The sequence below is a fragment of the Aspergillus multicolor genome, assembly GCF_047715735.1.
Source record: "Aspergillus multicolor strain CBS 133.54 unplaced genomic scaffold BDW74scaffold_36, whole genome shotgun sequence".
NCBI lineage: Eukaryota > Fungi > Ascomycota > Eurotiomycetes > Eurotiales > Aspergillaceae > Aspergillus > Aspergillus multicolor.
The window spans coordinates 115,231-128,016 of record NW_027395987.1 but is presented as its reverse complement, the minus strand read 5'-3'; the positions used below and the strand labels follow the sequence as shown (position 1 = coordinate 128,016).

The 12,786-nt window shown below is 52.2% G+C and overlaps 5 protein-coding genes across 5 annotated transcripts; 3 read left to right on the top strand and 2 right to left on the bottom strand.

Moving 5' to 3' along the window:
- Nucleotides 1-88: 88 nt before the first annotated feature.
- BDW74DRAFT_91826 (uncharacterized protein) lies at nucleotides 89-2,239 on the top strand. Its single transcript, XM_073734076.1, has 6 exons — nucleotides 89-320; nucleotides 395-517; nucleotides 572-683; nucleotides 731-935; nucleotides 987-1,142; nucleotides 1,190-2,239. The coding sequence occupies exons 1-6, from the start codon at nucleotides 278-280 to the stop codon at nucleotides 2,183-2,185; spliced, it is 1,635 nt and encodes a 544-aa protein (XP_073579404.1). The 5' UTR covers nucleotides 89-277; the 3' UTR covers nucleotides 2,186-2,239.
- A 1,283-nt stretch (nucleotides 2,240-3,522) lies between these two features.
- Nucleotides 3,523-4,688, bottom strand: BDW74DRAFT_91810 (uncharacterized protein). Its single transcript, XM_073734074.1, has 2 exons — nucleotides 4,336-4,688; nucleotides 3,523-4,259 (listed from the first exon to the last, which is right to left on the bottom strand). Exons 1-2 carry the CDS (start codon nucleotides 4,577-4,579, stop codon nucleotides 3,667-3,669), a joined length of 837 nt encoding a protein of 278 aa, XP_073579403.1. The 5' UTR covers nucleotides 4,580-4,688; the 3' UTR covers nucleotides 3,523-3,666.
- Nucleotides 4,689-5,539: 851 nt separating this feature from the next.
- Nucleotides 5,540-7,336, top strand: BDW74DRAFT_91821 (glycosyltransferase family 31 protein). The gene is made up of 2 exons (XM_073734075.1): nucleotides 5,540-6,721; nucleotides 6,782-7,336. The coding sequence occupies exons 1-2, from the start codon at nucleotides 5,654-5,656 to the stop codon at nucleotides 7,142-7,144; spliced, it is 1,431 nt and encodes a 476-aa protein (XP_073579402.1). The 5' UTR covers nucleotides 5,540-5,653; the 3' UTR covers nucleotides 7,145-7,336.
- On the bottom strand, nucleotides 7,332-9,133 carry BDW74DRAFT_161339 (glycosyltransferase family 32 protein). Its single transcript, XM_073725765.1, has one exon. The coding sequence runs from the start codon at nucleotides 8,648-8,650 to the stop codon at nucleotides 7,529-7,531; it is 1,122 nt and encodes a 373-aa protein (XP_073579401.1). The 5' UTR covers nucleotides 8,651-9,133; the 3' UTR covers nucleotides 7,332-7,528.
- Nucleotides 9,134-9,526: 393 nt separating this feature from the next.
- On the top strand, nucleotides 9,527-12,694 carry exg2 (putative exo-beta-1,3-glucanase). The gene is made up of 3 exons (XM_073725764.1): nucleotides 9,527-10,955; nucleotides 11,009-12,015; nucleotides 12,062-12,694. The coding sequence occupies exons 1-3, from the start codon at nucleotides 9,894-9,896 to the stop codon at nucleotides 12,471-12,473; spliced, it is 2,481 nt and encodes an 826-aa protein (XP_073579400.1). The 5' UTR covers nucleotides 9,527-9,893; the 3' UTR covers nucleotides 12,474-12,694.
- Nucleotides 12,695-12,786: the final 92 nt, after the last annotated feature.

Here is a 12,786-nt window from a genome sequence, read left to right as displayed (position 1 = left end):
CTCAGACAGCTCTTTGTCTACATGAGACCTTCAATTTAACCTCTGACCTGTTATGTATAGGTCTGCATGTGGTGAACCCTCTATAATCTCCCTATAAGCCCCGCCGCCCGCCGCTCCTCTTCCGCCCTCTCCTCCGTTCTTTTCCCCGATCTCCACCAGCTCCTGAGCAACTTTTGAGGCCACGGACTCGCCGCCTCAACATCGCAGTATACACTCGGATGGAAGGCCGTCGCAGTTGATCTACTACAACTCTATATTCTGCTATACTTCTTTCTAGATGGGAAACTCCCAGGGAAGACAGGTCGCCTCCGACAATGAGGGTATGTATTTGGATTGGTGCAAGCTACGCAATGGCTTCGCTTGAAAAATAGCTTGGGCGGCTGACATTGGATAGTGAACTTGAATCAGTTCAGGCTGCTTCGAGTTGTCGGGAAAGGCGCCTTTGGCAAGGTCCGTATTGTTGAAAAGAAGGATACAGGCTTGACATTTGCGTTGAAGTATATTCGGAAAGAAGAAGGTACGCATCCCCTTATAACCACTATCTGTCAATTGCTGACTGGCTGTTCTCTAGTTGTTCGTTCGGAAAGTGTACGGAATATCATTCGTGAACGGCGAATGCTCGAGCACCTCAACCATCCCTTCCTTTGCAACTTGCGATACAGTTTTCAAGACATAGAATACATGTGCGTTCGCCCGTCAATTGTCCTTTCGGCTTTGCTGACTTTACAAGTTACATTGTGGTGGATTTAATGAATGGTGGTGACCTTCGATTCCACATCTCTCGAAAATGCTTTACGGAAGACGCCGTGCGATTTTGGCTCGCTGAGCTTGGCTGCGCTCTACGATACATTCACTCGCAAGGCATCATCCATCGAGATGTCAAACCTGATAATGTGCTTCTAGACTCAGAAGGACACGTTCATCTTGCAGATTTTGTGAGTACTCCACTCGGTGTCTAAATATGGGCTTGCTCTGACTCGCAGCAGAACGTGGCGTCCGACTTTCGACCAGGGAAACCTCTCACGAGTAAATCAGGTACGCTAGCGTATCTCGCTCCGGAGGTGTATGAAGGCGGAGGATACTATTTCGAAGTCGACTGGTGGTCGTTGGGGGTTACCTTTTACGAGTGCATCTACAACAAGGTTGGAGAGCCTTCCGCCACGATCATATTTTATGCTAATCAATACAGCGACCATTTGAGGGCCGGTCTCAGGACACGCTCAGCGAAAACATCAAGAAAGCACAACCGAAATACTACGTGACCAACCCCGCCGTCTCTATACCCTGTTTGCGAGCCATGTCGGCATTGATGGAGAAGGACCGTAGCAGACGAATTGGCGCTATAAGCTTTGAGAGCTTCACCTCGCACCCGTTCTGGGCGGACATTGACTTCGAGGCTTTGGAACGAAAAGAAGTCCCGCCGGTATTCCGCCCATCTAGCGAAAAGACAAACTTTGATGCTACATACGATCTGGAGGAACTGCTTCTGGAGGAAGCTCCGTTAGAGGCTCGAGCGCGGAGGCAAAAGCCAAGAGCTGAATTGAGGGAGGATGCGACTGCAAAGGAGATTCGTGAAGACGAACTCCACCGATTGATCGAAACAATGTTTGAGCCGTTTGATTACACGGCTGTGAGTTATCAAGGAAATGCTGCCGAAGCGATTGCGTCCGCCACGAACCCTGAAGATTGTATCCAGACCGCAGCTTCATCAACACATTCACGACACTACTCTCAGCCTGACTCGACTCGAGGCTCACCCGCTCGTACGGAAGGGTCGCCCTCTCGCTTGACCCTCCCCGACAACCAGTCGTCCATCGGTGTGGCCCTGGAAGGTACAACTAGTCAACCTCTGAGTCCCGCATCGCAAACACCACCACCTGCTTCTGCCCCTAACTTTGCCCGTCCTTTCGTTCCGCCGGCCGTAGCACGAGCTCGACCGACAGCTCGCAAGACTAGCAAGGGAGGGGGTGTGCAAATGGTTCTTGAAGAAGCGGGCAGCTGGAGCGAACTTGCAGATCAAAGCTCTACCCTCCCCGCCGAAGGGTATGATGCTGGAAGTAAAGGAAAGTCAAGCAACAGTGGTATGCTTTCTTTTCTGAGCCGCAAGAAGGGACGTGACAGGAGTCCGAAGCCACAGGAACCTGGTGTTCTCGGCAAGGAAGGCGCCCGGCAAATTATCAGCTGATTTGATGCGTGGCATCTTTCTTTACTCCCTTCGCATTGGTAATTGCACTGAAGCAATCATAACCAAGTTCGCCGAGAACGAACGAGCCAGCTGGCGAGAATTTCGGTCTTAACCATAGGTGACCAGCAACACCCTTGGAACCCTCGACAGAGCGTTGACGATCAAACTAACAATGGGGCAACCTTCTCGACAAAGCGTTGACGATCGACCCCGAATTTTGAATCCAACGTTGACGTCGAAATCGAATACCATAATCAATGTCTTTTCCATTTTTGATACCTGATCTGACTCCCCTGGCTTCAGCGCCGATCCGCCTCCATTTATTGGTTTTCTCATCTCATTTCAACCGTTTATCCATTTGCTTGGGTTTGCTCCGGAGTTAACAGAACGGGGTGGCTATCTGCTTCTTTACTCAACTGACTGATATATGACGCCCGGACATACATAATCTCTGCCATCTACTGATCTGACCTGCATATTACTCCCATTCGGATGCACTCATGTTTCCCCCTATTTCCGTTTTCGTCTCTGTTCGCTTGAATTTGTGATCCGTCTCAAGTGGCTGTCACGTCTGTGATGAAAGTCCTGGACTATATTTATAGGTGATACCGATGCCGATACCCACTCTTTTTCAAGTTTTTGTCACAGTCATGTTATATGTGATAGGCATGTTGCATCCATCCTGTGCATCATGCATATGCAGGCGGATATTGAGTTTCTTGTTTTGTAATTAATGATGGTCGACTTATATCTGTTTTCACATATATTACCCCCCGGGATATGTTACAGATAGCTTGAAATGGCTTTAGCGCTTGACGCTGGTTCCTGAATACCTGCTTGGCTACCTGGCACATCGAGTAGTCTCTTATGGAGCTAAACGAGGCAGGGCTTGATTAACAACCCGATGGTTGGCTTACCCTTCTTAACTGCTGATGTATCTGGCGAGAATGCCAAATTGACCATCGCGTTGCCTTAAGCCTTATAGTATAGCGGATCTCAATTTGTGCTCGATATGCGTGGGAGAAGGAAAGAGACCTCGAGACCTGCATAATTCTCCGACTGATAGGAGAGTGACTTGAGATCGCACGTGGGAAGTATGGGGTAGAGTACAATACTCAACTGTGTCACCCTTGAGCGGGGAAGATTATGCACCGTAGGTAGGACAGGCTGGGATAGAGGTACACGGAGATACATCTATATATAGGCATGAGGTATGTAGAGTAAGTGGATTTATTAGTATAGAAGGGAGGGTGAAAGACAAAGACTAAACTGAGAATCCAGAGAGGCAGGAAACGAGGACGCTGAACGTGGCTCCATGACACCGTAACATAACATTGACTCACACCACACCGCAACGCATTGAGTTCGGAACATAGGCCCTAGGCTGTAGCCAAGAAACGGCGGAGAGTATAGACCAAAGTGCTCCCAACCGCCCTACCTCTGTATCCGCACAGGCTTGAAAAAGACGCTGCACATCATACTCAATGCCCCGACAACTCCTGAAACCTTGACTGCACGCCAACGCCCGTATTCGCCGCATCGACCTCGCTCGGGCCACGCCACTGAGCCGGCGGCTTGAACTGCGCAGGCCCAGAAACCTCTGAGAGCGGCGCTGGCGGCGGCCCGTACGGGCCTATCCCCGGCACACCGCCGCCGGCACCCGGGTACTGTTGCAACTGCTGCTGCTGCGCTTGCAGGGTCTTGGCGCGCTTGCGAAAGTAGAAGGCTGCGACGCCGGCGAGAGCGAGGGCTGGTACGCCTAGGCCGACTCCGACGCCGATGCCGACTTTCGCGCCGGTGTCCAGGCCGTCGTCGTCGGAGGAGTTGGTTGCTTGCGGGTCTGAGGCTGTGTTGTTGGACCCGGGCGTTGGGGTGGGTGTTGAGGAGGTTGTTGTGCTGGTGGGATCTGGGGATGTGGCGTTGATGCGGAAGTAGGAGGATGAGAAGTAGGGTATTCCGCCTTCGCTGTCGCGGTTTTCGTTCCAGAGTGTGGCGAAGAAGACGTCGTTCCAGGTTAGGTTGACGTCTGGATTCATGCTGTAGCTGTATGATATGGGTTGGTCGCTTTCGTTTTCTGTGGTTTGGTTAGTGGACTGTACGTTCATGGGCTTCTTGATTCCAGAGCTGGAAAGGTAGGGTTGGGAACGTACCAAAAAGAGTAAGAGCAGACGCATTTTCGTTTTGCCACAGGACGAGGCTAATTCTCGTCCAGTTGGTCGTCCAAGTAAATAGGAAGTCGGTATCCTGAGGATAGACAGGATACTCATCTGTGTTGTTTCCGCTGTCAAGTTGGGCTTGCTGAGATCCGGGGCTCAAGAAGTAGTTATTCGATGTTGACTGGGCATAGCAGAGGCTAGCGCCATAGACGGCGAGAAACGAGACGAGGGACTTCATTTCCCTTTGCGCCTGCCCGTCTCTAGCACAGAAATAAGGTTGTGGAACTTGCAGGGCTTTGTCAGAGAACAGGCGTGGACGTAGTTAGGAAAGATGAACCCGAGCGATACATTCTCTGCGAAGCAAACTTGGGAAATTCAAAGGGCCAGCCCGAGCCTTGGGCTTCTTGTCCTTCTTATTGGGCTTCAGTAAGCCTCAAGTGCAGGTGTTCTCGGCGCTCATGGCCTCGTAGACGTGCATGGTGCAGATCCGAGCCGGCCTCTATGTGGACCTGGTCCGTCTTCATATAGAGTATAGTCCCTGGCAGCTGCACCTGGCTCCTGCTCAGCTTTCACTGCTGAGCGTGTGTACGCGGCCTTGAGTGGCTCGATAAGTAACGCCATAGCCTCCGTCGTCATTTGGCCCCGAACTTGTATTTTCGTAAGGAAACTTGCAGGGACAAGGCTGAAACGCGGAGGAAGACTTCCGTAAGCCTGTAATAAAGGCAGAGTGACAGGTCGTCACCAGAGTCGGTTCGGCTTTCAGGTGTGCTGATGGGATGATCTATTTCCTAACGGCGCCTAGGATTGATTGCTTCGTAAGGTGCGCATATTGCAGAATCCCGCGTCCGACAAGGGCTGAAGATAACAAGGACGAATCCAGCCCTCTTGCGAGCTCTCGGCCTGCAGAAGAAACCTGTCAAGTCGCCGCGGTTGTGCCAATCAAGCGGTGCGGATAGTCGCTGGCCGGCCAGTCGAGATTGTGTGGAGGCGGCAGCGAGGCGCGGGCTGCTTTTAGTCTCACGTAGCGTCAGTTAGCGGGGATTAGCGCTGTGATTGGCAGGCGGGCTAAAGATCAAACCGGACGCCTGAAACTCGACGAACGATGCCACTGCATCGAAGGCAGATGGGACCATGATGATGCATGACTGGTTGTGGAGCGGAAATCTGGAAGTGGTCAAAAGAGCCTGAGGAGAAGCGTTGTTCCATTCCTGACTGCCTGGCTTCGTCAGCGTTTGGTTGAGCCTGGAATTCAACCTCATGTCGACGGCCACCTTCATTTAATCATCCCTATCCTTTCTTTCTTTTCTTCCCCATGCGATCACCGGATTTCAAGCGCCGGAAGACCGCGTGGGTGGCGCTGGCCGCCATTTGCCTGGCCTGCACTCTTTTGCTGCTCTTTTACCAGTATGAGGGTATCCCACTCTCTTCGTCTTCGAGTCGTCCAGTGACCCCAGTACTGGAAACTCAAACGAGTAACGATCACATAAATACCCCTACCCCGAGCAGTTCGCCTTCCCCCAGCAGCAGCAATAGTGCCACACCATATAACCCCAGCAATGCCGTGCAAGGCGATCGCCGCTGTCAAGCCTTCGCCGATCCCGGCAACGTCGTCTTCGTGATCAAAACCGGCGCCACCGAAATTTACGAAAAACTGCCCACGCAACTCCTAACCACCCTCGGCTGCACCGAGGACTTTCTCCTCTTCTCGGACCTCGACGAGCAAATCGGCCCCTACCGGATCCGCGATACCCTCGCCGATTTCAACGAGACCCTCAAAGCAACTCTCCCGGATTTCGAGCTATACCGGCTACAGCATGAATTCCGTCGCACAAATCAGGACATGTCCCGCCTAAAGGGCGAACATGCATGGAAGTTGGACAAATACAAGTTCCTGCATCTGGTGGAAAAGGCGTGGCTGGAGCGCCCAGGCCGCGATTGGTACTTTTTCTTCGAGACGGACACCTACATTGTCTGGACGAACCTTGTGCTATGGTTACAGCGGATCTCGCCGCCCAAGGAGCCGCTGTACTACGGCTCCGTTGCGTACTTTATGAACGACCCCTTCGCGCACGGTGGCAGCGGGATTATGATTTCCGGTAAGCTGCTCGAGCAGTTTATTGGAGGGGAGCCCGGGCTCGCGAATAAATACGACGATGTCTTTGAGTCGAATTGCTGTGGGGATTCTGTGCTCGCGAACACCATCCGCAAGGAGCTGGACATCAAGGTCCAGAACATGTTCCCGCAGATCAATGGGGAGAAGCCGTCGACGCTCCCCTTCGGCCCGACGCACTGGTGTCAGCCCGTTGTAACGATGCACCATCTGCACCCGCGGGAGCGGGCAGCAATCTTTGATTTCGAACAGGCTCGGCCAGACCTTACTGTACTTACTCCCCTCATTTTCATATTTTACAAGACGAAGATTAACAATCCTTCTCAATAGCAACCCCTGACTTTCGCCGAACTTTCGCACCTCACCTTCCCCAACGATACCATGTTCGACTATGAAGAAGATTGGGACAACCTATCCAACATCGGAATCGAATTCGCGGGCGCGCTCTCCCCTTCATTAGAAACATGCCGCGATGCCTGCAAGAATTTAAAGCAGTGCTTTCAGTGGCGGTACGACACTGACGGGAAATGCGAAGTCTCAACGCAGGCGTTCCGTCTCGGTGCGAAGAAGTGGCCGACAAAGGACGGACACCGTGTGTTTTCGGGGTGGAATACCGCTGTCATACGCCAGTGGAGAGAGGAACATCTTTGTCACGGCGTGAAGTGGGTTGAGCCCAGGGCGCCGGATTCATGACAGGGCGGGTCGGTGTGACGAATGGATGGTTTTGATTATTTTGTACTACGTGCTGCTCTTGTTGAGACTGGGTCTTGGAGAGGAGTTATTTTCTTTGCTTGCGGCGCAGGCGTTACGATTTGATATCGCTTTTCTTGGAGGGTTTAAGGATTGGAAAATTAAAAACGAAGTCAATCTCTTGCCGAACTATCTCGTTTGTTTCAAACAGATTAGAGATTCTCATGCCGGTATATAGATATCTTATGTACAAAGTGTAGTTACATGCGTCCAATCATCATATCCAACACGTAAGACGACCCGGACCGACGTGGATGAAACAGGAAATAAAAGCTAAAGAAATTGATTGCGCGAAGAAGAGAAGAAAAGAAGTCTAGTGAAAAAAAATCATGAAGAGGCCGCGGTTTGCTCTGTCTTTGGCTGATTCTGGCCCTCCTCTCCGCCGACCTCGTTCTTCCAGGAGCCGGCATACTGATGTGACACCAGGTACGGGCCTTGATCTGTTGGGTTGCCGCCTTGCAACGCGGCAAACGCGGCTTGGGGTAGGACCATGATATCGCCGATGAGCTTCGGCTCCTTTAGCTGATGGATGTGTTGTTTCGTGATATCCTGGCCAGTCTCCTCGGAGACGCTCTGGAGCAGCGCCATCGTGATAGCCTGCGGGCCCGTGACGGCAACCACCTCCCCGACCATAGCCTTGGTGATTTGTGACAGAGAGACATGATTTTCGATCGCCGTGGTCTTGAGCTGCTTAACGACATACTCGATGACATTCTTGAAATGCAAGAGATGCGGTTTGGCCATGACCGTCCAGCTGGTGAACTGCCATCCGTCGAACTCAATACCGACAACAACGTTGACCGGGTGTTCCTTGTCCTTGCTGTACTTCTCAGGAATCCAACCAGATACAGGAACCTCGTCTTGGACGTCGAGGTCGCTCCAAATACCGCCGTCGGCGTAGAGGATGAGGACGCGGAGGAAGTCGGCCTTGAGGATGGGCACCTGCAGGGCGTTGTATGTTTCGAGAACGTCGGGCCAGTCGGCGTAGTTTTCGCGAACGTATTGATCAGCGCTCTCGTCGGTGAGCAGCTCATGGCGGAAATGGGGGTTCTTCTCGAGCCACAGATCCATCAGTTTCTGGGCTTGCTCGCTGACACCCTTCGGGCCACATTTATGCCAGATCTTTGCGGGGAACGTAGGGGACGCTTCGTGTGCGAGAAGGGGTTTGATTCCTGTGCTGGTTTCCGTTTCGCCTGCGGGCGCGGGCGCGTTTGCAGTCTTCTCGGCATTTATGGTCCTTGTAGCCGTCACGGTGGCAGTGACCGTTACAGTAGCGGCATCTATCTTCGTTGTAATCGCGGCGGGGAGAGCAGTATGTAGGGACATCTCGAGGGCTTCATTTTGCGTGTTGAGACGGATGACGCGGTTGAAAAGGTACATGTTGAATATGAGGAGGAAGACGACAATGGCCGCCACATAGCGACTCGGGCTCACCATGAGGCCCGCCATCCTGAAACGAAAGTATAGGAAAGTATCAGAGCAAAGAGATTATTAGAAGAAGTAGAAGGTCAAGGACAAAAGAGCGTTAGAAACAAGTATTATTCGGAGGAATGAAATGTGCGAAGAACAAGGACTTTTAGCCAGATCGCATGGCGGAGATTATTGTCTCTCAGAAAGTACTAAGGCGGGCGAGACCTGGAAGGCTTGCCAAAGCTGAAGAAAGTGAATGAGAGGCTTATGCAGGGGCCACTTGGTCACTCATTAATCGATTCGGAGGATCCGATGAAGACCGACTTCTGGCGAGATTGCAGCGCGGTTCAAATAAACAGACACATCAAGCAGACAGCACACCTTACGTCCTTGAATTTGAGAGCCTGGATCATAAGCGGGAAATCAGCCGCTTGAAGAAAAGAAGGCTAATTTTGGCGAGAGGATCCTCTGGATCAGGAGAGACACTTTGACAGTAAAGAGGAGGCCAAGCTCCGGTCAGATTTGCCTCGTCTCTAAATTGGGGCTGTCGCAGGCGCCGCCCGGCTGGACAAGAAAGACCCTGCTGGAAGGTCCGCGGATTCCATAGATCCTATTAGCTCTCAGGCACAAAAGAGGGTCAGGTCATGCATCCACTGCGCCTCCACCATTACAGCCACGCTCTGCTGGATCTGGTCTCATTGGTCGAGAATGCCAATTGGATCATTTTGGAGCCATCGAAGGAATGTGCCGCTGGTCTCGGTCTCTCGGAGGTATCGCTCGATGGGCTCCGTCTCGGCTCCGGTTGATCTATATTCCGTGTGATCACTCAATGCCGCTGCTGATTGCAGGACCGCGGCCACAATTAGACAATCAACGTCTGACAAAGGCGGCATTAGATAAAGAATATGGTTGGAGCCTCAATCGGCATTAGATTTTATTTAGCGTCATAGAGTTCGTGATAACCTCATGTCCCATGGAATTTGCTGCCATGATGTGCTGGAGTTCGTGGTTGGGCACGTGCTAGCCTCACGCTATCCCAATCAGGAAATCCTGAAACATTCAGGCAACGACGTCGTGAAAACAGCTGGCCAGCTTGGCTGCTCTTGTCCCCTACTTGGCGAAAACACTGTGTGGACGACATTGCTGCCCATGTCTATTCCCCCTTGAGGTTCTTCCTCAGCTTCAATGCGCCATCTCCGTACGGGATAGAATTCCTCGGGCAGCAACAGCGTTCCGCCTTTTGACACGAGACACCGCATTCTCCGGATAAACACAACATTGCATGCCCAGCCAATCCCGCAGTCGGGACCGGTATGGTCGCGACCGCAATCGAGATCGATCCCGCGTTCAATCGCGCAGACGACACCACGAGTCCGAAGACGATGATGACGATTTCGACGACAACCCGCGCGACCGGCGCTACAGACGAGATGGCTACCACCGCGCACCGGCCGATTCACGAGCATACGATTCTTACGACGATTACGAAATAGTTGATGTGGCGGAGGAACCGCGGAGAGACCGGTCAGATACGGAGCGACGACGGGAACGACCGAGGGCCTCGCCGGCTACGTCTCCCCGCAAACGAGAACGCACACGGGATCGGGACGGTGCACACAGGCGGAGGCGAACAGATGACAGCGATGCCAGTCCCGCGCCGCGGGCCCATCGGGATCGCGGGTCACGGACCAGACGGGATCACGGTCTGGACGATGAGGACGCCGCACGAAGGCACCGCCGACGAGAGCGAGAACGCGAACGCGAAAGACGTGGCGGAGCCTCCAAACACAAGAGCACGGATTCATCGAACAGTTCTGCAGGATTACTGAACGCCGATGCCTTGGCTAAGCTCAGGGCACAACATGACGAGCTAGACCGTCAGGAACAACGCCGGGCTGAGAAGGAAGCCAAAGCGGAAAAGAAAAAACGGCGGAAGCGCGCAGCGGTTGAAGGGCAGACGCGCACTCTCGCACCGTTTCCGGATGAAGTTCCTCGGGGTCAATCTAAAGGACGCATTGTCTCCGGAGCGTACTTAGAAGAAGGCAGGGCCCCGGATATGGAAGTCAGATTGCGCGGGGGTGCGCGAGGACCGCCAAGGGATAGACATTGGGAGAAAGAAAGTGATGGGTCAGCTGCAAAAGTACCATTTTGGAAACGGAGAAAATGGTGGTGGATTGGAGCCATTGCCCTTGTTATCGTGGTTATAATTATTGTCGTTGCTGTCGTCGTTTCGAATAATAAGAGTGGCGGCTCTGATTCGGACTCTGGCTCTAGCTCAGCAGACTCATCAGACTGGGGTGGTGACAAATCAGCCCTAGATGGACTTGATCACGACAGTATTCCAGTACGCCAGACCTGCTACCCGATGCCTTTGGTTGTGATACTAACCTACTTTAGGAATCCGCACAAGGCACCGTCTTGGACCCATGGACATGGTACGAAACGACAGACTTCAACGTGACCTACACGGAAGAGACTGTCGGCGGCCTTTCTATCATGGGGCTGAACTCCACCTGGGACGATTCTGTCGCACCCAACGAAAACGTACCGGCACTCAACAAACCCTTTCCTTACGGTTCACAACCTATCCGCGGTGTAAATATTGGAGGATTGCTCTCCCTCGAACCATTTATCAAGCCCTCGTTGTTCGAAGGTTACTCGTCAGATGTGGTTGACGAGTACACATTGACCACCACGCTAGGCGATAAAGCCGCTCACGTCCTCGAAGAACACTACGCAACATTCATCACCGAGCAAGACTTTGCGGACATGGCGGAAGCTGGAATCGATCATGTCCGAATACCGTTTTCCTACTGGGCAGTGAACCCTAGGGATGATGAACCGTACGTTGCCAAAATTTCCTGGCGATATCTTCTCCGCGTAATCGAGTACTGCCGCAAGTATGGGCTGCGAGTAAACCTCGACCCACACGGTATGCCAGGTAGCCAAAATGGCATGAATCACAGCGGACGGCAAGGCAGCATCCGCTGGCTAAATGGCGATGACGGCGATACATTCGCTCAGCGCTCGCTCGAGTTTCACGAGAAGATCTCCAAATTCTTCGCGCAAGACCGCTACAAGAACGTTATCGCCATCTATGGTCTTATCAATGAACCGTACATGCTTTCTCTAGATGTTGAGAAAGTCCTCAATTGGACCACTACAGCCACGGAGTTGGTTCAAAAGAACAACATCACCGCCAAGATCGCCTTCCATGACGGCTTCCTCAATCTCAGCAAGTGGAAGACTATGCTCAAAAATGGCCCATCAAATCTTCTTCTCGACACCCATCAATACACCATCTACAACGTCGCGCAAATTGTCCTCAACCACACCGCAAAGGTCGACTTCGTTTGCAATGACTGGGTCGGCATGATTGGTGAAGTCAATTCCACTTCCGAAGGGTACGTCCTCCCTCCAATTTATAAGATAGACACTTACAAGAGCAAGCTGGGGCCCTACTATATGCGGTGAATGGACACAGGCCGACACTGACTGCGCCAAAAATCTCAACAATGTCGGTCGCGGCACTCGCTGGGAAGGGACATATTCTACGGACGACTCAACAATGTACTGTCCCACGGCCGATCAGGGGACATGCAGTTGTACCAAAGCCAACGCAGACCCATCCGATTATTCAGATGACTACAAGCTGTTTCTGAAGACGTATGCGGAGGCCCAAATGTACGCCTTTGAGCAAGCACAGGGCTGGTTCTACTGGACGTGGCACACGGAGTCGGCGCCGCAGTGGAGCTATAAGACGGGTTGGCAGAATGGCTTTATGCCTAAGAAAGCGTATAGCCTTGACTTCAAGTGCGGAGATGAGGTGCCGAGTTTCGGGGCATTGCCGGAGTACTATTGATGCTTTTACCATAATCCTCAGGAATTGCATCTTCAGAACTGTTGTGTCGGCTTGTTTTCTTGCACATATGATTCTTTGCATTGGAGGTAGCTCATCTATTTGATCTCAGCAATCTAATACCCAGGTGTTACCAAAGCACTTCAATCCACAGGTTTCACTTTCGACCTTAACTTGTTGATAGCTGGCCGGGCAAAGATGACCATTTATTTGTGATGTTGGACATCTGACCTTGCAACATTGTAGCCCCTAGAATGACTACCAGAAACTCCCAAGACATTACCACGCTGACATCTCGTTCTACGAACTGGAGAAT

Bases quoted from the DNA above. Each gene is read 5' to 3' on its own strand.
- BDW74DRAFT_91826 (XM_073734076.1), top strand. From the start codon at position 278: ATGGGAAACTCCCAGGGAAGACAGGTCGCCTCCGACAATGAGG. The intron at 321-394 runs GTATGTATTTGG...GACATTGGATAG, and splicing joins GGTCGCCTCCGACAATGAGG to TGAACTTGAATCAGTTCAGG. The intron at 1,143-1,189 runs GTTGGAGAGCCT...TAATCAATACAG, and splicing joins ACGAGTGCATCTACAACAAG to CGACCATTTGAGGGCCGGTC.
- BDW74DRAFT_91810 (XM_073734074.1), bottom strand. From the start codon at position 4,579: ATGAAGTCCCTCGTCTCGTTTCTCGCCGTCTATGGCGCTAGCCTCTGC. The intron at 4,260-4,335 runs GTACGTTCCCAA...ACCAAACCACAG, and splicing joins GTCTGCTCTTACTCTTTTTG to AAAACGAAAGCGACCAACCC.
- BDW74DRAFT_91821 (XM_073734075.1), top strand. From the start codon at position 5,654: ATGCGATCACCGGATTTCAAGCGCCGGAAGACCGCGTGGGTGGCGCTG. The intron at 6,722-6,781 runs GTACTTACTCCC...CCTTCTCAATAG, and splicing joins AGGCTCGGCCAGACCTTACT to CAACCCCTGACTTTCGCCGA.
- BDW74DRAFT_161339 (XM_073725765.1), bottom strand. From the start codon at position 8,650: ATGGCGGGCCTCATGGTGAGCCCGAGTCGCTATGTGGCGGCCATTGTC.
- exg2 (XM_073725764.1), top strand. From the start codon at position 9,894: ATGCCCAGCCAATCCCGCAGTCGGGACCGGTATGGTCGCGACCGCAAT. The intron at 10,956-11,008 runs GTACGCCAGACC...AACCTACTTTAG, and splicing joins TTGATCACGACAGTATTCCA to GAATCCGCACAAGGCACCGT. The intron at 12,016-12,061 runs GTACGTCCTCCC...TACAAGAGCAAG, and splicing joins GTCAATTCCACTTCCGAAGG to CTGGGGCCCTACTATATGCG.